Here is a 27197-nt window from a genome sequence, read left to right on the forward strand (position 1 = left end):
AGCTTTTTCTACTAGCAAGTGTCTCTCAAGTTGTACATAGAACACTTTCATTGAGGTAAGAGAGATTGAAACCAACCTTTTAGGGCCTTTTGGCCCTAAAAGCTCTCTCAAATCAACGGCGGTGCCGCTTGGCCGCCATGTTTTCTGCCATGGGTCTTAACAGACCAAACACCGTGAGGTTCAACACCCACCATCTTTCGAAAGCAGTCACACCCCGAGACGTCTACAAAGCTGTCAATCACGAGTTGGATTCAACATCAACAATAGTATGCATTGCTGAACTGGAACGCAACTGGTACAACGTCACCTTTGACAATGAGCAGGATTGTGAGACTATAGCATCGCAAGGCCTGCTATTACATAATGCCCTCGTCCAGTGTGAAAGAGCTAACATTCGCAACTCTGTGATCGCGTACATCAAGGCACCATACGAAATTCCGGACAATGCCATTACATCGCTCCTGTCTCGGTATGGAACTGTAGCCAACATCCGACGTCAATATCACGGTTTTGACGACAACATTGAAACCGGTGTGAGAAGCTGTCTTGTCAAGAGCCTCAAGAAACCAATACCAAGCTTTCTCAAATTCAGCGGCTTTACTTTACCAGTTAGATACAGGGGGCAACAGAAAACCTGCAAAATCTGTGAAGAAACAGGCCATCTAGCGAGAGACTGTCCGGCAAGAAACCGATGCTTTGTATGTGGAAGCTACGACCATAGGGCGGCTTGGCACGACAAAAACGACAACAGCGAACAAGATGAAATTAGTGACGACAATCCGGCAAATGAACATAAAGAAAATGAAGAGGACACTACTGGAGAGAAAGAAGATAATGAGCCCCAAAACACAGAACCGCCAGCTGAAGATGAAACACACAGCTCCAAAGCAAAGAAAGGAGAAGAAAAGAAAGGTATGGATCAAACAGAGAACACAGAACAGCACCCACTAAAAGAAGCCGCCTCTAAACCTAAGCTATCTTTCAAAGAAGTAGTTGCAGGAACAACCAGCAAGAAAACTCCCACAAAACCCCAAGGATTTTGGGACGAAGCCATGAACAGCCAAGCAGTTAGAAAGTTGTCGAGGAAAAGGAAATCCACTGAAGCTTCAACAGCATCAACTAAAGTAGCTCGTGATGAGTCAACACCAACAGATATGGAAACTTTGGCAGCCGAAAACCCAGTTGATGAGACACCAGAGAACATGCACGACCAGGAACATACGGATGAAAGATCCGACTATACATATGTGGAAGGATCGATCGACGAGGATAGTGGAAGACTCGTTGATCCAGATTATCACAGTGAAGACCCAGAAGATCTAGGCGGAGAATTCACTCTCTACACACGCGGGGGAGTCCGTCGACGAAGGAAAAAGCGAACATCATGGGAAAGGAAACCAACAACGAATAACTCTCAACAAACAACAAGTAAAACCAATGACACTGATCAACCGGGTCCATCAAGCTACCCAACTACCAACAAGCCTAGTAAGAACAACGAAAGCCAACCCAAACAACGAGTTCAACAAAGCCAGAGAGGGAGAGGAAGAGGGAAGCTAAAGTAACTTTTACCTTCATTATGGATGGTGTGATGAAGACATTAATGTACAACATCATCATTGGTATGTTCATATTGTCTATTGCCTCCATAAATGTTAATGGCTTGAGGAATAACCTAAAACGTAATGTGATCTTTGAATTTTTATGTCGTAACAAGTTTAGCCTAATTTTTCTTCAAGAAACTCACAGTGAAGAAAATGACGAACCCGTTTGGAGTAAAGAGTGGCAAGGAAAGATGCATTTTAGTCATGGCAATCGCCAATCAAGGGGGGTTGCTATTCTCACTTTAGAAAAATCTGGTCTCTGCATTGATAATATTTCTAGGGATAAGGAAGGGAGATGGATAAAGGGGCAAACTAAATGGAACAATCTTGACATTCCAGTTGCCTCTGTTTATGCTCCAAACAACTCGTACGACAGGGCTTATTTTTTTTATGACATGTCTGATTGGATAATTAGCGATTCTTCTATTATTGGTGGAGATTTCAATTGTAATATTGATAATGTAAAAATCAAAGATGGCAGTAAAACTATTCTTAAAAATGTCATTAACGAGAAAGATTTATGTGACGTCTGGCGCACTATTCATCCTGATAAAGCAGGATACACACATTACCACAAAGCTAGTAAGCAGGCGACTAGAATTTACTATTTGTTTTTATCGTCCAATCTTCTGAGTAATGTTTTAGACGTGCGTGTTAATCCACATGGAAATTCTGATCACTCTATAGTTTGTATGAAATTACATGACCCCGGTAATGTGCATGGCCAAGGAAGGTGGATATGTAATAATAGTATTTTAAATGACAATGATTGTAAATATCGCATAGAAACCATTTTACAATTCTGGACTTCTCAAAAATACAACTACAAGTCTCTGTTGGATTGGTGGGAAAGTGGTAAATTCAGAATAAAAGAAATTCTCCAAGATTACGGCAAAGAAAAAGCGCACCTTCAAAAACAAAGAATTAATGATCTTAAGAAAACATACAACAGGCTCTTGGAGAATCCAGACTCCAGTGCTGATGCCATTAAAGACATTGAAGCTCAAATAAAAGCCTACGAAATTGAAGAATGGTCCAAGGCTAAAATTAGAGTTCGGAATACCATTAAAGAGGAAGGTGAAAAGGCCTCTAAATTCTTTCTGAATCTTGAAAAACAGCAAGTCCAGAATAGTAAAATTGATAGGTTGGTTAATGCCGAAGGGAAATTTATCGATCAACCTCACTCTATGCTTGATCATGCTAATGATTTTTACTCTGACTTGTATAAAGAGGAAGACATCTCTGATGATCATTTAAATGATATTATCTCTAAAATAAGTAGAAAACAAATTCCTCATGATATACATTGCAATCTTGAAAAAGCAATTACGGCTGATGAAGTCAAGTTAGCGCTATTTCAAATGAATAAAAATAAGTCTCCTGGCTTAGACGGGCTTACGGTTGAGTTTTATCAGACATTTTGGAACACAATCGCTTCTGATGTCTTAAAAGTCTATAATTGCTGTTTCAAGAATGGTATTTTATGTAGATCAATGAACTCTGCGTTAATTAGACTTATTTATAAAAACAGAGGTGAAAGAACTGATTTAAAAAATTGGCGTCCTATCAGCTTGCTCACTGTCGATTATAAGATCCTTTCCAAGGTCATCACTAATAGAATGAAGCTTATTATGCCCCTTCTTGTAGGTGAAGAACAAACTTGCGGAGTTGTAGGAAGAAATATTCATGATAATCTTATGGTTCTGCGTGATACCATTGACTATGTAGAATTAGATAATTCGGAGGCTGCTCTCATAAGTATAGATCAAGAGAAGGCGTTTGACAGAATTAGCTGGAAATATTTGTTCACTGTTTTGACAAAAATGGGAATTCCTTCGAATTTAATTAAATGGATTAAATTATTGTACAGCAATCCCAATTGTAACATTATTGTAAATAATTTTATTGGTTCACCGGTTAAGGTTTCTCGAGGGATTAGGCAAGGATGTCCTTTATCTCCTCTCCTTTATTCTATCTGTGCGGAAGGGTTAGCGAGTTTGGCTAGAACTGATTGTGATTTAAAAGGCATTGTTACGCCGGGAGGTGAAAGTAGTATTAGATTAATCCAACACGCTGATGACATCACTTTCTTTATTGGTGACAACAAGGAGTTCGTTACTATTAATAACATTCTTAGTACCTATTGTAAGGGAAGCGGGTCTAAACTCAATGTAGAAAAGTCCAAAGGCATGTGGCTTGGGAAGTGGACGGGCAGAGTCGACAAACCTTGTAGCTTCCAATGGTGTGATAAGCTTAAAATCCTTGGGATTATATTTGGGAATGATGTCGTACCAAATGACAACTGGGGTCCGAGAATTACAAAAATCCGTAGTACTTTAGATAAATGGTCTAAACGTAATCTCACCTATCATGGCAAGTCTGTTATTGTAAATATTTTGATTGGGCCGTGTATTAATTACCTTGGCAGCGTGTTAATAATAATAATAATAATAATAATAATAATAATTATCCGAGACTTGTAATGCGCACATATCCACCCTGCTGGGTGTTCAAGGCGCAGTAAAACCAAAAACAAAACAAAAAACAAAACACAACACAAAGAAAAACAGAAACAACAAAATTAGTCATTGAAAACCTGTGACATAAGATAAGTTTTGAGAAGAGACTTGAATTTTGCGGTACAAACACAAGATCGAAGATTAAGTGGTAGAGAGTTCCAGATGCGTGGCGTGGCTGAAGAAAAAGACCTGTCACCCCATGAGTGTCGAGACTTGGGTTCAATGAGGAGAAGCATGGAACTTGATCGAAGATTCCTTGATGGAGTGTAATTTGAAGCAGTTCAGAAATATAGTGGGGAGCCTTGCCATTAAGAGCTTTGTGGACAGTGAGCATCAGCTTGAAGATGATTCGTTGAGAGATAAGGAGCCAGTGTAGTTGTTTCAGAATGGGGGTGATAGCACAGGATTTTCTAGACAGTGTCACAATGCGGGCAGCAGTATTTTGGAGCCGTTGAAGTCTGGAAATCTGGTTGTTAGGAAGACTGTAGAGAAGAGCATTGCCGTTGTCAAGACGAGAAGTAACAAATGCGTGAATGACCTTTTCAGTGGCACTTTTGTCCACGTACTTGCGAATCTTACCTATATTCCTGATGTGATATGATGAGAATCGAACAATGTTGTTGATGTGTGGCTGAAGTGTCATCGATGAATCAAAAATAACCCCTAAGTTCCGAGCTGTCAGCGAGGGAGCTATCCGAGCATCACCGATGGAGATGTATGGTACTGAAACCTTAGTTAACTGTTGACGTGACCCAAATAAAAGGAACTCTGTCTTATTATCATTTTTTATTTAGGAAGTTTTGTTGTGTCCAACGTCGAATCTCTTGGATGCATTTCTCAAGTCTTGCAATAGATGCATTGGCGATTTCTTGAGAAGATTTAAACGTGATGTATAGCTGAGTGTCGTCTGCGTACACATGGTAATTCAGATAAAATTTAAGGATGATATCACGAATCGGTAAAGTGTACAGCGTAAACCACTGCGGGCCGAGTACCGACCCCTGTGGCACAGAGTAGTTCAAAACAACAGGGTCTGATATCGCAGTGCCAATACATACATGCTGAGTTCTATTGTGGAGATATGATTTGCACCATGCTAGGGCTGTGTCCTCTATGCCAAGGTGATTCTGGAGCCGAGAGAGAAGGATGTTATGATCAACAGTGTCAAAAGCAGCACTCAAGTCTAGCAGGACTAGTGCTGTAAGGTTACCATTGTCCATAGAAGAGAGAATATCGTTGCTCACACAGACTAGTGCAGCCTCGGTCCCATGGAAAGGCTTGTATGCTGACTGGAACACGTCGGACAGGTTGAAAGTATAAATGTGATCAGAAATACGTGATGACACTACTCGTTCGATGACTTTTCCAAGATATTTTAAGTTTGCAACCGGTCTGTAGTTTTTGAATATCTCCTTGTCCAGGTTTGGTTTCTTGATGAGCGGCCTGATGTAGGAAACTTTGAGGCTACCGGGGAAACAACCGGAACTGAGAGATTCGTTTACAAGCTTAGTGATGTAGGGTACAAATATATCAATGTTTTGCTTTATCATGGATGTTGATACTGGATCCAGCTCACAGGATTTTGAAGGAGATTTCATAATAACCCTTTGAATTTCAGCAACAGTGGCAGGCTCAAACACAGATATTCTACACTCTGGTTGAAGATGTGGCAACGTCTGCGGCACGTTGTAAGGGACTGATGAAAATGATGAGCGGATGTCTGAAATCTTGGTGACAAAGAATTTCTGGAACTCATTTGCTAAGTCCTGGTCATTGTAGGTGGATGGAAGGACAGGGGTTTTGGGTTTGAGCAACAACTTACCAACTATCTTGAAGAGCTTCTTTTGATCTCCTGAGGATTCTTGTACTTGAGATGAAAAATGGATGATCTTTGCCTGGTTGATCAAATTCCTAACTACTTTACATTGGTTGTGATATTCTTGTCGTTGTATTGCCAATTTGCAATTTTTCCGCCACTTCCGCTCCAGTTGACGACAGATCTTTCTCGCTGTACGAATATCGTCATTGAACCAGGAGACTTCAGTTCGGACCTTGACTGATCTCGTTTTCCAAGGTGCGTATTTGTCCAAGATGTCACTGACTGTACTCTCATATTGGCTGACATAGGAATCCAAGCAGTCATGATCAACTTCTAGATTTGCTAAATGAGTGCCTATGTCGCGGAACACTTCGGGAGGATTCACATGTTTCCATTGTCGGCTCTTTATAGTGGGTCTTCCCAGTAACACTCACAGTGCTTGTGTTCATGTAGTGTATTCCTGAAACTCACTGTCATGTATGGTTAGGGTTAGAGTAAGGGTTATAGGCCCTAGACTTGCACAGTCTCTTCCCAGTAACACTCACGGTGCTTGTGTTCTTGTAGTGTATTCCTTAAACTCACTGTCATGTATGGTTAGGGTTAGAGTTAGGGTTATAGGCCCTAGACTTGCCCAGTCTCTTCCCAGTAATACTCACGGTGCTTGTGTTCTTGTAGTGTATTCCTTAAACTCGCTGTCATGTATAGTGAAGTACGGCCGGTAATCTGACATATAACGTAGTGGAGAGATGGTGTGGACCAGGGCATGCACCGTGTCGGAACAGATGGAGGGCGAGGGCGCCATAATGACCAACGGCTGCAAGGAGGAAAAGAATATGTCACTAAAACAGCTCTAGAAGACCAACCTAACACAAAGATCCCCAACTCATACCCTGCCCTTCATGCTTCTCAAAAGAAATGGAAGTATTTCATGGGAAGTGTCAAAATAATAAATCACTGCTATTTTACCAGGCCTTAAACTTTACTCTTTAAGGGACACAGTAATTTTTCTTTGGTAAGGGGCACCTCTATGGAGAAAATGAAAGTGTTGGAACCATGCAGAGGGCACCACATCAAAAAGCACAGGGCACCACAGCAAAAAGCACAGGGCACCACAGCAAAAAGCACAGGACACCACATCAAAAAGCACAGGGCACCACATCAAAAAGTACAGGGCACCACGGCAATTGCGGTTGGTGCCTTGAGTTATTTCGAAGTATGTTGTACTACTTACCTCTCCTGTAAGAGCCAGCTCCCATATTAGTTGGATATGAGGTAAAACAGAATGGAGACATCTAAACGGTTCTACTTCGTGGACAGATGGAACTATGGTAGGTTGAGACCCACCATGCTGCAAAGACAAAAAGGGTGTTTGTTAACGCCTATCTTAATCCTTACTCCCTTAACCTGCTTGCTTACTGGTGACTTCTAATCTTCTACATGTAATACCCAGCCAAAATCCTTACTGACTGTGAAGGGGGTAACCCCTGTTTAAGCCCCAGGAGTAGGCCGCAATGTGCCCCTGGTGACAGTTGAGCCCGGTTCATACTTCCTGCGAATGCGAATGCGATACGAATGTTGACGTCACAAATTTGCAACAAATAATTCGCAGCAGTTCAACTCTGCTCAACTCACTTGCGAATATCTGTGCGAAATGAGGGTTGTGACGTCCTATTCACGTCAAATTCGATTCGCATTCGCAGGAAGTATGAACCGGGCTTAAGTGTGAGTCGACAGCCAAAATTAATTAAGAGAAGCCCTCACCTTAAATTGGCCCTCCGACAATTCTAGTAATGTGTGTGCGTAAAGTGTGCATGGAAGTACTCTAGCATGGCTGGAAATAAACTAGTGATGTTACCTCAGAAGGGTTTCCATCTTCTTGTGGTCAAACCAGCCCCTTCCTTCCACCCTCACCGCCTCCCTTGGTCTTGGTCTTCCTATTCACTGGTTACCCCCTTGCTATTCACTGGTTACCCCCTTGCTATTCACTGGTTACCCCCTTGCTATTCACTGGTTACCCCATTGCTATTCACTGGTTACCCCCTTGCTATTCACTGGTTACCCCATTGCTATTCACTGGTTACCCCCTTGCTATTCACTGGTTACCCCCTTGCTATTCACTGGTTACCCCCTTGCTATTCACTGGTTACCCCCTTGCTATTCACTGGTTACCCCCTTGCTATTCACTGGTTACCCCCTTGCTATTCACTGGTTACCCCCTTGCTATTCACTGGTTACCCCCTTGCTATTCACTGGTTACCCCCTTGCTATTCACTGGTTACCCCCTTGCTATTCACTGGTTACCCCCTTGCTATTCACTGGTTACCCCCTTGCTATTTACTGGTTACCCCCTTGCTATTCACTGGTTACCCCCTTGTGCTTTTTGCCATGTGCTTTCTGACTCTCTCTCTCTCTATTTATGTGTTTCCACTTTACTGCTTTTGATACATTCCAAATAGCCTTCGAGAAAGACTCTGCTAGGGTCAAAACATCAGACCATTTTGTTTGCATTAATACCTTAGGTCCTAACAGCTCATTCCATTTTCTCAAGGGTTAGGTCTTACCTCTGGAGTTGTTTTGACTGCAGCTGATATGGAACCTGGTTTGTCTTGCTTTGTGGGTATTCTGATCTGTAGAACGCAGCCCATAATAGGTAGATGTAAGAGCATACCAGGGAATGGTGAAGGCCACTGGTCTATATCATGACACGCTACCAATGGAAATAAACACAAGAATTAGATTAACCAGGGAATGGTGACGGCCACTGGTCTATATCATGACACGCTACCAATGGAAATAAACACAAGAATCAGATTAAAAAGGGAATGATGACGGCCACTGGTCTATATCATGACACGCTACCAATGGAAATAAACACAAGAATTAGATTAACCAGGGAATGGTGACGGCCACTGGTCTATATCATGACACGCTACCAATGGAAATAAACACAAGAATCAGATAACCCAGGGAATGGTGACGGCCACTGGTCTATATCATGACACGCTACCAATGGAAATAAACACAAGAATCAGATTAAAAAGGGAATGATGACGGCCACTGGTCTATATCATGACACGCTACCAATGGAAAAAAACACAATAATCAGATTAACCAGGGAATGGTGACGGCCACTGGTCTATATCATGACACGCTACCAATGGAAATAAACACAAGAATCAGATTAACCAGGGAATGGTGACGGCCACTGGTCTATATCATGACACGCTACCAATGGAAATAAACACAAGAATCAGATTAACCAGGGAATGGTGACGGCCACTGGTCTATATTATGACACGCTACCAATGGAAATAAACACAAGAATCAGATTAACCAGGGAATGGTGACGGCCACTGGTCTATATCATGACACGCTACCAATGGAAATAAACACAAGAATCAGATTAACCAGGGAATGGTGACGGCCACTGGTCTATATCATGACACGCTACCAATAAAAATAAACACGAGATATAAGGCTGGTTCTTGACTAGTGGCTGCAGTTGTGGCTAAAATGCTATAAATCACAAGCTAGCCGTAGCAACAGCCACAGCCACAGCCCCAAATTCAGACGAGGCACAAGGTTCACCTGTTTTCATACAACTATTCATCTTCAATTTAGGTCAATATTTATTTCATCCTACTTTTCTCAAGACATAGCATACAAGATATTACATAGATAAGCAAAATAAAAAGCACAGAAGATGGAGGGGAAATTGTCAATCTATAAGGCTATACATTGTTGCTATGACAATCTGATATAATCTGAACAAAAAGCCTATTCATTATATCTTATCCAGAGAAGTCAATAAGAATGCATGGAAAATGGTTATTTTTGAAAGTTCCCCCTATATCTTATTGAAACTAGGAGTGAAAGACACGCTTACAGATAATAGCACTTCAGATTTTTCAGATTTTTCCAAGATAACCACTCCAGATTTTCGAGGATATTTAAAAAAGGTAACCACTTTTTGAAAGGAAATTAGTTTTATTGTAATACACCTACAAGGATTAAAACAATCTAACAGTTCAAAAATCCAAAGGTAAACTTGACCTTTAATACAATGAAAGTGTTAGGGTTCTGTCTCGTACTAACCTGCTTCAACTGAAGGTTCACCGTGCTCAAAGTACCCCGGTGCTATGACACTGGCAAGATGCGTAAACAATGTGACATAAGGAACCTTGGAAAGAAGTACCAGTGACTGAAACAAAAGAAAACACAATGAAAACAACATAGATGAGGTAACCTCCACAATTGATGAGCTGCCCCCAATTTCACGAAGCGCTGCAACGCGTCGCAAGTGCAAGTTGCGACCGGTAACACGTAGTAAGTTGCGATGCGTATGAAATCGATTTCATCAAAGTTACGATGCGTGGGATGCGTTGCAAGTTCCTTGACAACGAGGAAGAACACGTCGTAAGAATGCTGTGTTTCATTTGTTTACGCACAAAATGCATGAAAGAACATAACAATTAGAATTACCACACGTAACTTCCGTGCACCAATCGGGAAGACACTAGACAACAAAATGGAAATTTACCCTCCCCCCCAAAAAAACAAAACAAAAAAAGGACGGGTAAAAGAAAAGAAAACAAACACACGCATAACAAACGAACACACACAAACTAAAACAACTAAACAAATAAATAATTATAACCCCCCCCCCAAAAAAAAAAATACCTAAACACTAGTCCGAAACGGTGTAGTGTCTGCCATCTTGAATGAACTATAATACACGACTGTTTCATGACCAAGTTGTACACAACATAAAACAGCCGCAGAACTTTAGCAGTTCATCCTCGTCCAAAGGTTTGTTTTTATTAAGAGTGAAAATAGTTTGTATTGCGACTCGTCGCGCTTACAACGTGTTTGGTGAAATGTCTTGTGGAACTCGTCGCAGCCGCGACGTGTCTAAGGTCTGCGACGCATCGAAAACCCTACGATGCGTCGCTACTTGCGATGAGTTTCGTGAAATCGGGGGCTGGTCAATTAAGGACCTGTCGCTGTTCTCCAATTGTTTGGACTTGAAGGATCTAGAGGATCTTTGATTTCACAAAGTGCTAAGATTGATCTTACCTTCAAATCAATCTTAATTAATAATCTTAATTGCTAAACAAAGTGTGATGCCACAATAAAAATCACAATGGTAATACTGGCAACCCATCTTAAAGATGAATCTTAATGCTTAGTGAAATTGTTTCGCAGGTCTACGATCACAACTTACCTTTTGGAAGTACCCTCTCCTTGACGTCTTGTCTTTGATTTGTCGGAAGTAAACAAAGCCGTAATAATGGGCACTATCGCTCTGGATAAAAACCAAACCAAACATTCCAAACATGTCATTATGAAAGCAGATTTATATGGAATTTCATAATCAATAATAAAATCATAATACTTTTTAACAATTAATTTCTAAAAACAAAAGATCTTTTAAGACACGGATATGTGACATTACTTTAATTTCAAATTAATAATTTTGCATTTAAGTTTCACAAATTACTAAAACACAGAAAAAGTTAAGAAAAGTTGAACAAAACTATTACTTTTTTGTAAACAGTACAATGTATATAACTAAACTAGAACATCCCTAATGAGCCATACACTAACTAATGAGCCATACAAGGGTGAGGTGTAACCCTTCCCCTTAAAAAATGTGGTCGGGATCCCGACATATCCCGCCGGGATTCCCGACATATCCCACCGGGATACGTTGGGATACGTCGGGATGGATGTATCCCGACGGGATTCATCGGGATAGCTCATGTCGGGATCCCAACCCAAGGTGGGATAAGTCGGGATCCCGACGGAATTATTGTCAGAATCCCGACCGAAGGCGGGACGAGTTGGGATAAGGTGGGATCCAGATCAGCTCATCCCGGCATTGTTGGGATACATCGGGATAGCTAATAACGGATCCCGACAAAGGTGGGATGAGTTGGGGCGACGGAATTTTTGTCAAAATCCCGACCGAAGGCGGGATGAGTTGGGGCAAGTTGGGATCCCGATCGGCATTGTTGTGATACATCGGGATAGCTTATGTCGGCCGTGGTTTGTTTGCGGGAGGAAAAACAGGATTTTCAAAGTCAAAGGCTGTGGGAACAACCCTCATTTTGTTTCTCTTCGCCTGATGTTATTGTCAAATGTTATAAAGGCCATTAGACTGTCATGACTGTCACAAGGTGTGCTGATCTTTCGAATGTGAAATTTGGGAACGCTAGCTGCATGCAAACACAATTGTTTAATAATAAATTTTTATGACTTTGCGATTCTATTTCAGCACACATTTTCAAGATATTCCAATTGCCATTTGATGAGGAGAAGAAGAGTTGGGACAGGATTGTACTGAAGCTGAATGTCAAGATTCGAGCGGTGAAGAACAACAAATACAAACTCCCTGAGGAGCTTGAAGTCAAACTAGTGCAGTGACTTCACTTGAATTAGTGTTAACTTTCAAAACTAGAAGAGCTCCTTGATCTTTCTTTTCCTCTTCTTTTCAACGTAATCTAGACTGCGCGTTGGGTTGTGCTGCATTTGGACCGAAAATGGCGTTCAGCAACCAAATGGCAACCATGTGACCAAGAAAACTGGTCCCTCTATGTCGCAACTCTATCAATACACACGTCTGGTCAGGAAGACATAGACTATTATGCTCACAAAACAGTGGTATTCAAGGAAGATGATTCCAGCTTGTGATTCCAGTGTGGAATTCAGCAACTGTATACGTAAACGAGATGATTAATTTTTTTTTGTCATATAGGATGCAGTTTGCACATAATGATGAGAATATTGTTTGAACAGTGTGTAAAAGATGACAATCAAATAGTAAATGTATAAAAACCTATTTTTTTTTCCCAGTTCTTATTTCAGCTTTCTCACAGGTGGATATTAACCATATCCCAATGAGTTGCCAGATATCCCGGTGGGATACGTTGGGATCCCGTGGGATCCCGACCAATCCCATCGGGATCCCGATCAGTATCCCGTCGGGATATTGTGTCGGGATCCCGACCTATCCGGTCGGGATCCCGATGGGATAGGTCGGGATCCCAACAAAATATCCCGACGGGATAGGTCAGGATCCCAGTCATTATCTCGACGTATCCCGACGGTCTCCCAATCAGTATCCCGTCGGGATACGTCTGGATACTGACCGGGATCCCGACCTATCCCGTCGGGATATTTTGTCGGGATCCCGACAGGATAGGTCGGGATCCCGACCAATCTCATCGGGATGCCGATCAGTATCCCGTCGGGATACGTCGGGATAATGACCGGGATCCCGACCTATCCCGTCGGGATATTTTGTCTGGATCCCGACCTATCCCATCGGGATCCCGACGGGATAGGTCGGGATCCCGACAAAATATCCCGGTGGGATAGGTCAGGATCCCGATCAGTATCCCAACGGGATTCCCGACCACATTTTTTAAGGGGTTAAGATGCAGGTGTCACAACACACTGTCTTCTAATAACAATAATAATTTGGGGGGCTAATCATCCTTACTCGCAGCTAAGAGCTGAATTGCGAAGGACGCGGCTACAACGTGTTCGAGAAGCAGGCATGCAAGGGCGCATTTAGCTGCCAGCCACATCAACCCATTATGACCACGGAGCACAGCCAAGATCGAAAGTGTTTGATTTTTTCTGAGGGATGAAAACCGAATAGTCTGGAAAACCCTCGTAGCACAGCAGAGAACCAACGCACAACTCAACTCACATATGGCCCCGACCGGGAATCGAACCGGGGTCACCTTGGTGAGAGGCGAGCGCTTTACGCACAAGCCAACCGTGCCACCCTAAAACTTGAACTTATCTTTAGATAAGTCTTGAACTTACCTTTAGCTCAATGTTTGAATGTTGGAAGGAAAATGTGTTTGGAAGAAATAAGATTAACTGCCTTGCTAGAGCAGGGAGGGGGGGGGGCAATTGTTGACACAAGAAAACTGTACAAACATCTTGCACAGTTCGGGTGCAGTTCAGAGGATTATTCATGGGGAAAGTTTACTTAAGTAGAAAGAATGAAATATGGTAATCAAATTTAGATTCAAACCACTCTTATGCGTGGTACACAGGGATCACGACTGGGACTGGAAACCCACACTCAGCTGATCAGAAACACCAGAGCTTGAATCTTTAACTGTGTCACTATAACACCTTATAAACATGTCCACGAATGCATTCCCAACAAAGTATCATTGCAGGCTGAATCAATACCCCACAGGATCAATCAATCAATCAATCAGAAACACCAGAGCTTGAATCTTTAACTGTGTCACTATAACACCTTATAAACATGTCCACGAATGCATTCCCCACAAAGTATCATTGCAGGCTGAATCAATACCCCACAGGATCAATCAATCAATCAATCAATCAGAAACACCAGAGCTTGAATCTTTAACTGTGCCACTATAACACCTTATAAACATGTCCACGAATGCATTCCCAACAAAGTATCATTGCAGGCTGAATCAATACCCCACAGGATCAATCAATCAATCAATCAGAAACACCAGAGCTTGAATCTTTAACTGTGCCACTATATAACACCTTATAAACATGTCCACGAATGCATTCCCCACAAAGTATCATTGCAGGCTGAATCAATACCCCACAGGATCAATCAAACAATCAATCAGAAACACCAGAGCTTGAATCTTTAACTGTGCCACTATATAACACCTTATAAACATGTCCACGAATGCATTCCCCACAAAGTATCATTGCAGGCTGAATCAATACCCCACAGGATCAATCAATCAATCAATCAGAAACACCAGAGCTTGAATCTTTAACTGTGCCACTATAACACCTTATAAACATGTCCACGAATGCATTCCCCACAAAGTATCATTGCAGGCTGAATCAATACCCCACAGGATCAATCAATCAATCAATCAGAAAAACCAGAGCTTGAATCTTTAACTGTGCCACTATATAACACCTTATAAACATGTCCACGAATGCATTCCCCACAAAGTATCATTGCAGGCTGAATCAATACCCCACAGGATCAATCAATCAATCAATCAGAAACACCAGAGCTTGAATCTTTAACTGTGCCACTATAACACCTTATAAACATGTCCACGAATGCATTCCCAACAAAGTATCATTGCAGGCTGAATCAATACCCCACAGGATCAATCAATCAATCAATCAGAAACACCAGAGCTTGAATCTTTAACTGTGCCACTATAACACCTTATAAACATGTCCACGCATGCATTCCCCACAAAGTATCATTGCAGGCTGAATCAATACCCCACAGGATCAATCAATCAATCAATCAGAAACACCAGAGCTTGAATCTTTAACTGTGTCACTATAACACCTTATAAACATGTCCACGAATGCATTCCCCACAAAGTATCATTGCAGGCTGAATCAATACCCCACAGGATCAATCAATCAATCAATTAGAACATTTATATGGTGCCATATTCCTACCATCATTGCACCGAACTGTAAGCTCTTGTATAGAGGTGAGATTTGAGTGAGCTGTTGAAAGTCTGATATTGAATAGTGGAATTACATTTGTACATAGCAGGCGGCTAAACTTAATCAAGTGTATTAACACATGATGGAGTATACCTAGCTAAGTGTACAATAGCTTTGTTGTATGGGTGGTACAGGTTTAAAATATTGGTTCAAAACACCCATTTTTAGTTGACACAATTATTGGATGTGAATACATTGTCACAAAATAAATGATCACGAGGTGAAATGTAGACCATGCCATTTCACAACACACAATGCAAGAATCAAATGAAATACAAAATTTGTCTTCCTTGGCATTTAAAACTTGTTCACTGTAAGTACAAAACAGACCTAGAAAATCAACCACTCCGCATTCTGAAAAATGCTAAAACCCTTCTAAACAACATGCAATGACTCAATGAAGACAGAAATCTTGTCTTCCTTGACACTACCTTACCAGGGGTGCACTGGAAATTAGTGGGAGGCACATCCCATCCCCCTACCCTTCAGGCCCCGTATCAAATCATATGAACTGTGTGTCTGATGAAAAATAAATAACCTAAATGAAAAGTGGAGATGGTGGTTTTATTTGCATGTAGTTTAGTCCTCACCTGTAGTGTAACAGGGCTATTCATATCATAGGTCTTGCGACTATGATAAGGGTGTGGTCTACTATGGCACTGACGGATGCGGAAGTTGAACTGGGTGTCCCCCATACAACCTGTACAAGATTTAAAAACAAATAACTTGTGAAATAAAATGAATAAACAATGACTATTTCTAACGCGCCATATCTGTCAACTTGACACTCCTAGCGCAGATTATGAGCAAATGATGTTGTAACTTCATACATGACCCGACAGTCTAAAACAGAACTGAGCTTGTTTAAACTAAATACGAACAATAAGTCCGTACGTGTAACTGTAACTTGAACCTCGAAAACAGAGTAGTCTTGTTCAAGCGGTCTAGGTGCACTGAACTCAACTTTTAGGCGTTGTCAAAGAGTGGGTTCAGATCCCGGTCATTGCATTTTTCATGTAACTTTTCCATAATAATAGGTTTTTTTTCTCCTTCGGATGGGACATTACGCCATGGTCCTGTGAGTAATGTAATGCTTGTTAAAGAACCAAGTACAGTCGACTCTCCTTAATACAAGGTCCGCCGGACTAGCCCTTTTACTTATATACGATCACCGCACTTTGCACAGAGTGCATGACATAATATTAAGGTTGATGCAATACAGTGGATTTCGTGAGCACCGTGTGTGCATGTACCGCACAAACAATCACAACATTGGGCTAATAAAACTGCTTTAATTTAGTTAATTCAGTTTGAAAGACAAGTCAATTTACATTTCACATGACTGACACAAATTCTGAGATTTGAACTTGCTGTTCTTGTTTAGCAAAGTTTTTTTAACAAATGGAATCTTGGTTTCATTGGTAACCACCGGTGTAATGCTGGATGGTTCTTTGCTAATGCAGGGTACCAGGTCAAATTTGCTGATTGCAAAAAATATTGATTGCGCAAATATTTAAGTTTTCAGTTGTGGTGGTTTTTTTCTGCTAAAAATGCACATCAATCAAGCACTTATAAAAACTCAATGGATCAGTATTTATTCTGAAGATTTCACATGAATTGATGAATGGCGACTTAGTATTGAATCTGCTCCATTGTTTGAACCATGTAGGAGGTAGGAATGCAAGCCTCCTAATCCAACCATTGCCAGAGTTGTGAATTAACAACCTGCTCACTGACTCGTGACCCCAGTTTGGGATGAGTATTGTGTCCAGTTAGTACCTCAATCTACAAGTATTCAGTGTCTTACAAGCCATAAATGAAAAAAATCAGGCTTTTGAAGGACTTTTTTTATTATTTTTTATTATTCCTGTTAAGGACTGAAAACAATGCTTTACTCATAAGGGGGGGTCGGAAAAAATACCTTGTTGTAACCTAGTTTTCGCTACTACCATGCAAGTATAATTCATCTCTAAATGCATTAAAAGTTTAAAATTGGGTAATTGCCAAAGGCCAGTATTCTCACTTGGTGTATCCTAACAGTTGCATAAAAAATAACAAATCTGTGAAAATGGAGTAAAAAAAAACAAAAAACATCAACATTAAACCAATCCACAAAAAGGGGACTGTTCAAAAAGACAAAAAGGCATCATACATATCAAAAATTCAAAAATATAATGAATACACTGATTCAAATCCAATTGCAAAACGTAAAGAGCAACCACCCACTACCCTATTTAATCACAATGCTCTTTTAGTTTGCAAGTGAAGCAGAACACTCATAGTAATGTTCATAGTAATGTACCAAGTGACGCAGAGCAAACTGCTCCTGATGGAGCTGTCTGGCAATCTACATTTCCATGCATGATTTGTCAACAGAGCCTTCAGAATGAGTGTTACGAGTATTTCATGAGACTACTTCAGAATGTCATCTACATCTAAGTGGGTTTTCATCAATGCCTGTTCAGCATCTTATCACTTTGAAATAAGATTTCTTTATTCTTGACAGAATGCTTGAGTTAATTCACTCTCTTAAGTGGGTTTTCATCAATGCCTGTTCAGCATCTTATCACTTTGAAATAAGATTTCTTTATTCTTGACAGAATGCATCAATGCCTGTTCAGCATCTTATCACTTTGAAATAAGATTTCTTTATTATTGACAGAATGCTTGAGTTTATTATTGACAGAATGCTTGAGTTAATTCACTCTCTTAAGTGGGTTTTCATCAATGCCTGTTCAGCATCTTATCACTTTGAAATAAGATTTCTTTCGTATTGACAGAATGCTTGAGTTAATTGACTATCTCATTCTCTCATAGAGTTCAAAATCTAAAGCCTTAATGAATGCAATCTGCTTAAAAATCAACGATATACTCTTCATGTTGGTGCAATAAGACGTAGGAACTCAATTTTGGTGTCTTTTGAGCAAATCACAAGCGCAAGAGGATCAGTACAAAACAGTCCCATGTGGCGCAATGAGATTTGTGCGTTGGTCTGGGATAGAGTCACAATACATGCTAAAAACATTACCATGTGTCTGGTAATGCTAAATGTATGACTCATGTACAATGGGGTTCACACAATGATGCAACTTTACATTACATTAGAAAAAAACCTGCCAAGTATGCAGTGTTTTTCAGAAAATTTCTGTAAAATCAAGAAAAAAACAAAAAGAATTCAATTGAACAGGGGTTGGCTAATTTGCATGGCTGATGATTTAAAGTTGTTTAACTTATACTAGGGATAAACAATACTTTTTAATGAGATATCGAAACACCACAAGGCTAGACAGTCACTTGGAGGTGAGGCATACACTAAACTGATTTGGCCATATCAACCCAAGCCAACCGCACCAGGGACACGTTGCCACCTGCTCCTGGGGCTGAAACCGGGTTATACCCCCTTCACAGTCCATCAGGATGTAGGCAGTGGTATCAATCCACTAGGTCCCTGGCTGGTAGAGCAGAATGCACTACCTTCCTAACTGTTTACAAAACAATTAAGGCCTGGTCACACAGGCCTCAAAAAACGAGAACAAAAATGAGAACGTTAAAAATTCACGCCCTCTATTGGTTGTGTAAACGTGGGCGTATTCTGCGTGGAGCAATTTAACCAATAGAATGCGTTCTTCATGCATTGTTATTGTTATCGTTTTAGTTATTGCTGCAGTGTGACTTGGCCTTTATGGTTAAAGTGCCTTGCTCAAGCGCTTAAGTGTTATGACCAGAATTCAAAGCCACACTCTGATGCTGACAACACCTGGGCCTTATTTCATGGTCCTGCTTACCGTAAGCAAAGAATTAGCGCTTGCGGAAGCAGCGAATGCTCTGCTTATGTATGTGACTTGCTCTGTGAAAATGAGTCAGATGTTGAAAATTAAAAAAATTGATTTATATGCATGGCTGGAAAGAACACACCAGCAGCAGTTATTTGGTATGTCTAAGCTTTGTGGTGTATATCGCATTGCTGAGGTACTCCATTTGAAATTAGCCAGTATATCATTTTTTGTTAAAAACAAATTACAAGGAAAGTGATGTTTTAAACTACCATTTCGCGCAAAAGGATACAAATTAGACTAAAGTAAGGTATGATCACAAAATTGTTGTATTCATAGCTTTATTGCCCCCCAAAAAGGGTTCTAAAGGTTTACCATGCAAATATAAATCTTAAATTGTAAAAAAAACAAAAAAAAACATTTAACTGTCCATTACTCAATAATGCATTGGGCGACATCCAACTCATTTTCACCTAGTGGGTCACATATGTCAAGCATATTTCATGGGTTAGTGGGGAACTTTGGCTCCTGCTAGTGAGTACTCCACATTGAGGCATTCTACGCTTACACAGCTAGCGCACAAATTTGGCACTTGCACATAAGGGGAGAATGGTGATCGACAGCCCAGAATTCAGTGATAAGCAAAGCCATGAAATTGGGCCCAGAGCTTGGAACCGCTCAGACAGAATACGCCACAGATGAATTTTTCACAAGACTCAAGAAGGTACTGAGTATGGCGCTTTAAACAATTCTTAATCTCGATTGAGGACTGAGGACAACTAGGCTACTAAACGAATTATGCTTTACATGGGATCAGGCATTTATCACAAAATATATATATATATTTATATATTTATTGACCAAACCAACAGCGGACGAGCCGCCAATTACAGGAAAGGATACCAAAAAAAACAATAAGAAATATTCATACAGCCTATATACAAACAATCTGATATGTACAAAGTTAACAATTAAAATAGAATCATCTTAGGAAAGAAAAATATGTAATAATCCGAGTCCAACAGTTTTGGTTTTGAGTTACCATGGTATTCAATTGTATTTTGTTAGAGTGAGAAAGAATCCTAATAAATCACTGAAAGGTGACAGGGTTTAAGAACTACCTGTACATGTAGGTGCAGTAGGTGCAGGGATAATGGGATTAATAAAAACAGTCATTAGTTAGAAGAAATCACAAACCTGAATTAGAATCTGGAAAGGAGAGGTAGCACACATTCATTTTCTGAAAAAGGAAAAGAAGTTTTTTAAGTCTCATTTGGTTTTATATTCTCATTTGATTTAAGCAAATAAACCTATGTAATGGAGCCTCATGCTTAAACATGTTCAAGAAAGGAGGATACATTATGTACCTTCGGTTATTACTCCAAATATTAATGACCATAAAAACTTACTTGGTAAAGAGCACTAAGGAGCTTTAAATATTATAAAGCAATGTCTGAATTGACACCCTTTGAAATTATCTAGTTTTAAAGAGAGTAATTTTTCACACAACAAATTAAATCTGAAAAAACCTACTATATGTTTAAGCCCAGTTCATACTTTCTGTGAATGCAAGAGTTGAGCACATTTCAACTCTTATCGTCCAAATTATTTGTCGCGAATTTGTGTGGCGTCAAAATTTTGTATCACTTTCGCGTTTGCAGGAAGTATAAACCAGGTTTAAGACATGAATTTGAACAAGACACTACCCTTATATCATGACTAATTATAAGGGTTGCCTTCACTTTCAATGCCATTAATTACCTTTTCCGACCAGTGCATGTTTTTCAAGTGGGATATCACAAATGATAAAATTGAAAACTTTAAAACCGTTGACACTTTTAGAATGTAGCCCTAAATGCCAAAATGTCATCGTATTCATCTGAAACTTTCACAGGTGACTTTTATAGTATCTTTCTTAATAATTTGATCTCTATGACCCAGCATGTGTTAGCCAAAACCAATCTACAACTCTAACCTTCAAAGTGTAATTTATTGATAGCCTTGTTAATTAATGTTGCTGCTCTAGCATGTAGGCCTACATGTAATGTGCATTACAGCATTCCCAGTACAGGAAATTGAACGACTATGAAAGTCTCTCTAGATTATAATCTTCTCTGAACCAGTCCCCCCAGGGACCGAAGATTCAGCCACAAATTGCTATCAACCACCAAGTATACAGTAAGTTAGAATACAGTGCTACCAGAGGGGGATTGAACTAACCCAAGCTGCCTGGGTAAAAACAACACATTTTTGTTGTTTTTTACTCTCCCAGAATATTATGATGGAGGAAGGAATGAAAATGCTGGCTGCTGGATTTGTCTACAAAGCAAGCTCGGTTCATACTTCCTGCGAATGCTTTCAGTGAAGCGAATTGGATGTATGTTTATAATGTGAATGTTTGGAAGGAGTAGAGCACAGGGCAACTGTTGCCAATTGTTCAGTGCAAATTTGTGTCATCAAAACTCCTTTTCATAATTTTTACTCGCAGACATTGTACTTGTTTTTACACTCACATCAGGTATACATCTTTCTTTCTTAAAAAATAGTAAGAGAAATGAGAAAAGGGAAATGCAAATGGAAACTACAATTTTAATTTAGCAAGAAGTGCTGCCCTAGAAAATAAAACACATCCCCTCATGCCCCCAACAATTTTTCCCTAGTTTTGATGTCACAATGAAATTTTCTGCCTTTGAACAGCTTTTGGGCCTAGATCATTGTGTACAGTCTGATGGGAGACGATACAATATACAACATCAGACCATAGAGATCTGACCTTGTTAAACAATAACAAATCCACACTAGACACTATAATCAATGCCCAACATTCATCAATACTAATAAAAACATCAGAGTCCAATTAACGTTAATACACCTGACTATCCCTTGAATGGTCCCATGCTGATCAGTGATAACATCTCTCTAGTAGTTAATATTATTCTATCCTGGGGTACTGGTTTTAAACCATTAAGTCATTACAGGTACAGCTGATTAAGTACACGCGCCTGCAGTCATTGGTACATGTACATGTACATGGCCGTACATACATGTAATTTATCATGTTTATTGGTTGTGTTCATGTGAACATTTTTTTTAAGATACATGTATCATAAAATCCCACTTTTTATAAGGCACGTACGTGTTGCAAAATAAACTGTACTCAAACAGAAATTGAACCTGTCTGATCATCAGGGCCCAATTTTATAGAGCTGCTTAGCACAAGTATTTGCTTAGCATGAAATTTCTTCCTTTATAAAAACAGGATAAACGACCAAATTTCCTTGTGATTTTCAGAATAAGCAAACAACAGCTGAATACCATTAACAAGAAATATGCAACAAATGGAAACTTGGTTGTCAATCCTGTTTTTATCAAGGAAGACATTTCATGCTTAGCAAATTTTTTTGCTAAGCAGCTCTATGAAATTGGGCCCAGGTTGTATCCCCTCCCATGTACTTGTTTGTGATTGGTTACCTATTTATTTTTGCTAATGAGCAGAAATCTGTTTAGAAGCACAATTGCCAATACAAAATTGGGCCCAGGGCCAAGGTTAAAAAATACAAGTCATAAGTCACACCACAAATCACAAACACACGCATTAGCATGAATACATATCAAATGTTCCATGAAACCCAAAGAGTACATTGAATCAAAGCAGCAATAACAAGACTTGTGACCTGACATTTACAACTGTTTGGAACTCTCTTCATCAGCTTTGAAGAATACTAGACCAGGTAATCTTTGTATACAAAAGATTGTACATTCCAGGGCATTGCTGGCAGGCAAGAGTACACTGGTCAGACAGACAATTTTTACATTTTGAATAATTATTTCCACAAAAAACGAATCTCATAAAAGTAAACAGCTGAAATGTGCACAGTTTTCATCATTGCAAAAGTTTTAAAATAAATAAATAAATAATAACACATCAAATTGTGGGTGGGTTTGCTTGGGAATCTAATTTGGCAAACTTGCAATGTTTATAGCTACTACCCTAGGTCCAAGTTTTATTTGTTTATATTATCATCTATACTCAACATTTGTTGATTTCACCTAAGTCTTGCTACCTTAAGATTAATCTTAAGATTTAGGATGAGTTTAGTTCCATATTTGAAGATGTTAGGGCGAATTGAACCCATCCTACATGTAAGTTCGGATGAGTTAATCGTCCTAACTCAAGATAGGATTAATCCTAGCGGGTCATGAATGGGCTCCTGGTATTGTTGGATTCCTGAATCTGATCCTGATGCGACACTGCTTCAACTCATTTTTCTTGAACTCAATGTCCTTGCAAAGCTTTTGATTGACTGTCTGTGTTATTGCAAACAAACTCCTAAGTTGTCACCATTTTGTCACAATTTTGGCACTACAGTGGCAATTTGGCAATGAGCAGACATTCATGAAGTAAAATGACAATGTGGAAATCTTCAACGTACCTCTTTTTCTGAGAGCTTCACATGGTTGGGATACACAAACTGTTAAAGAATGAGAGAAATAAGAGTAGTTATGAGAATTGAAAAGGATTAAAAGGACTGCACATTTTCACTGATTGTCTCTTATTTTGTTAAAGTTAATCAGCCATGCTGACATGGGTGAAGTTAACACACACACAAAATCAATAGAACACATTGTACTTTTTTGTTGTAGTGCAAAAATACAAAACAACTGTACACTTACCCAGTACTGGATTTCACAAAGAGTTTTAAGACTAGTCTTATTCTTATCTGGCGATATGATGAGTTACTCGTCTTAACTTACGACAAGCCTTAAGTTTGTAATATCTCCTAGGACTAGTCCTAACTCTTTGTGAAATTGACCCCAGTACTTACAGGCATTCAAGAAAACTAATAACCAACTAATAAGTACTTTGTATTTCATAGCAACTGTGCACTTAATACAGTTTTTTTTTATTAGAACTGCATTCTTAGCTGCCCTGATCGTAGCTCATGAATAAAAACCTACTACACTGTGTAATGTAGTTCAAATTTGGCACAGGTGCAAGGCGATCCCAGATGTTGGTGTAGCCATGGTCTAGTTCCGCAATGCCTGGAATGTGATAGGATTTGTCCCACCACCAAATCTGCAATGTTTCAATTGTCACAAACCTTGGTACCTAACGTTCTCTCACAAAATCTACGCTGCACAGTGATGACGCAGTAGTAAGGGCACCCGTCCATATCAGAAAGTCCTCTTAAGCCGCGTTCGCATTGGACTTAAAATGGTTAAAACTTACTGCCGCAAATGGTTACATTATCGATACTGTCCAAGTGCAAACAGCCGGTACCTTGCCTGGCTGGTAAGTTACCGCTACGGCGCTGTAAACTTAACATGTCGATCTGAGCTGCTGTAACATAACAATGTTAACAAGGACAAGAAGCCCAATGTGACAAATACTGTCACATGACTTCTAAAAGGTCTGCTGATAAACCAACCACCGCGTGCAATACAAGCTGCTCTGAAAATTCAGGTTAAAAGCATAGAGCGTTTTCACTGCGTACGCAGTGCTCTGAGCCTAAGCCCAATCCGAGGTTTCAGAAAGGCCCCTGGTAAGTTACCGGACACAAACTAATCCAAGTGCAAACAGAACTTACGGGGCTAGTACATTACTTTTATACCCAACCCAAAAGTCCAATGCGAGCATGGCATAGCTGTAGAAGATTCGATGCTTATGGCATAATTTACAAAGTACATTCACAAGGATAAATGAGAAACAAATCAATTGTCATCGTAATATAGAGTTTAAAATAACAAATTTGTCTAATTTGTGGCATAGGCCCTTACAAGGATTTTGTTTTTAAGGCAAAATCCGAAATTGCAACTCAGCAAAATAGCAATTGGTAGCCCCACTTGTGTGGCCAAGGCTAGCTCAATCCTAGCCCAGGAATCCTTTTACTCACATGTTCCTTGTAGTCTGAATTTTCTTTCCAAAGATGTTTTCTATTTTAATTGTTAACTTTGTACATACGCATTATTTCATAAAGTCTATGAATATTTTTAATTTGTGTATCATCCTTTCCTGCAATTGGCGGCTCGTCTGCTGTTGGTTTGGTCAATAAATATTTAATATAATATATAATATAAACTCCAAGATGGCTTTATTTAAAATGGTTAAATTTTCTCCCTTGGTGTTAATGAAAAGAAAATTACAAATGATGTTTCCCATTCCCATGTCGTGCACTAACTTCCGTGTAAACACTTTCTTGCATTGATCACTGGCGGTCTACTATTTGCAGCCTAATCGCCGTCAACTAGCGTCAACCAACCACCTAGCAGTGGATTAGTCAGCAAGCAATTTACACGAAGCGCAGAACATAGTATACTATAGATGCAGAACTGAGCATTGACGTCTTGTACCAAGACTATTCCATATATTGGAAAGTGCCTCTGTTGTCCTTAATGTTCAAGCCCTGTGAAAAAGCAAGACGGCAGCCGACGGCTTTGCTGCTTATAGGCCTAAATATTTTTTTACAAAAAAAACCCTCAAATTTTGTAACTGAATTTAGTCAATATAAAAATTCTATTTCAGTATTTGAGCTGTAATACTTGAAAGTTTTATGCATCCTGGATTTAAAATGTATGTTGGAGAAGTTGAAGGTGAGGTATAGGCACCTAACGGTTAACCAGTTGCCGTCGACCATCAGCAAGATATGCCAATCGCGGCACACTGTACTCACAGCCATTTGCAGTTGGGCTCACGCTATCAATTGGTACATGATGATCACATCACCAGTGAAGACTTCGACATATTTTTAGAAATAATTTCTTCCTTGGATATTATTTGGATTGTCAGCTGTGAACTCATTGAAAATGTAGTCAGGGTAGTAAGTGGTAAGGTACGTAAGGGACACTAACTATTATTAAAAGAATATATGAACGGAATTTCAACTTCTCAAAGAAAGTTTCAGTCAAATTTGTGTTCGAATTGTAAAGAAGCTTTATACCCAGAATGTCAGTGTGGCACTGACTGATGTCCCCCAGGGCTATAGCTGAATCCTAAGCTAGCCTTGGCCACATCACACACAATTCGGGCTAACTCCTACTATTTATAATTTAGTTAGGGTTACTCCCTTACTACTATTACTAAGCAATTGGATGATTTTCTACAGTCAGCGATGGTCAGACTGAGTCAGTGCTTCAATGTTGGTGCGTCTAACTCTAATTATGAGATTAAGTGTAAGTTCATTCACGATTCACCATTCCATCATTGGAATTAACCATTCCAAACAAAGGCTAAATAAATCGTAAAACAACTTTGTTCCAGACTCTAAACTCAGTCAAGTCTTTTGTTTACCTCCAAAGCCTGTCCCAACTCCAAGTCGAAAGTGACAACACAGACACAATGCAGCCAGTTTGACAGTCTATCCCATGGCAGGATCGCCTTCGAACGAAAAGGTTCCTGTTTGATAACAGAACCATCCATACTGCTCAATGAAGAACGAAGGCGATTTTCTCCATCTTCACTTGTCGCCATTGTTAAACTTAGCCTGCTGTTCACAAAGCTGTCAGAGTTCAGCCATCCGCCATCAGTGTTCGTTCATTACACAAAATACTTCTTCGCAAAAATAAAGTACTTTTGTCAGCACCAGTCTGATTTGTCAGTTTAGGTTATGGTTGTTTGTGTCTGCAGCCCAGACTCCACTACAGTGCAAAAGAGAGCGAGGGTCATGTGTGTGTAATACGCATGCGTAACAGGTGTTATCACCGCTTGGGCTAGCTATGGGCTAGCTTATGAGGACCAAAAGTGGTCAACCAAATCATCAATTTTTTGATAGAAGAAAAGGAGAATTTACTTTCAAGTAAAACCATTTTTCAAATCTCCATTTTCTGCTAGCAGAAATTTGGAATTTACTTTTTGCAAGTGCGGTCGAAAAGTAGACAACCCAAATTTCAAATTTTTTGTAGCAGAAATTTTGATTTTACATTTTGGACCAAACCAAATTTCGACTAGTCCGTCAAGAAGCGAGAAATACTGAATCTGAAAAGG

The 27197-nt window shown here is 39.8% G+C and overlaps 1 protein-coding gene across 2 annotated transcripts in view; it reads right to left on the minus strand.

Annotated features, from left to right (window-relative positions):
- LOC117307062 (protein DENND6A-like) overlaps positions 1-26740 on the minus strand; it is a 34901-nt gene extending 8161 nt beyond the window's left edge. Inside the window, exons 1-9 of one of the 2 annotated variants that reach the window (XM_033791711.1) lie at positions 26505-26740; positions 23650-23688; positions 20414-20456; positions 16034-16143; positions 11167-11247; positions 10038-10143; positions 8504-8649; positions 7174-7290; positions 6599-6756 (exon numbers count right to left, since the gene is read on the minus strand). In XM_033791711.1, coding sequence (XP_033647602.1) covers positions 6599-6756; positions 7174-7290; positions 8504-8649; positions 10038-10143; positions 11167-11247; positions 16034-16143; positions 20414-20456; positions 23650-23688; positions 26505-26684 — 980 coding nt within the window. In that variant the 5' untranslated portion in view covers positions 26685-26740. The remainder of the gene's footprint in view (positions 1-6598; positions 6757-7173; positions 7291-8503; positions 8650-10037; positions 10144-11166; positions 11248-16033; positions 16144-20413; positions 20457-23649; positions 23689-26504) is intronic. The other variant, XM_033791712.1, reaches the window with a different exon arrangement.
- Between the last annotated feature and the right edge of the window lie 457 nt (positions 26741-27197).

The sequence above is a fragment of the Asterias rubens genome, chromosome 2, assembly GCF_902459465.1.
Source record: "Asterias rubens chromosome 2, eAstRub1.3, whole genome shotgun sequence".
Lineage (NCBI taxonomy): Eukaryota > Metazoa > Echinodermata > Asteroidea > Forcipulatida > Asteriidae > Asterias > Asterias rubens.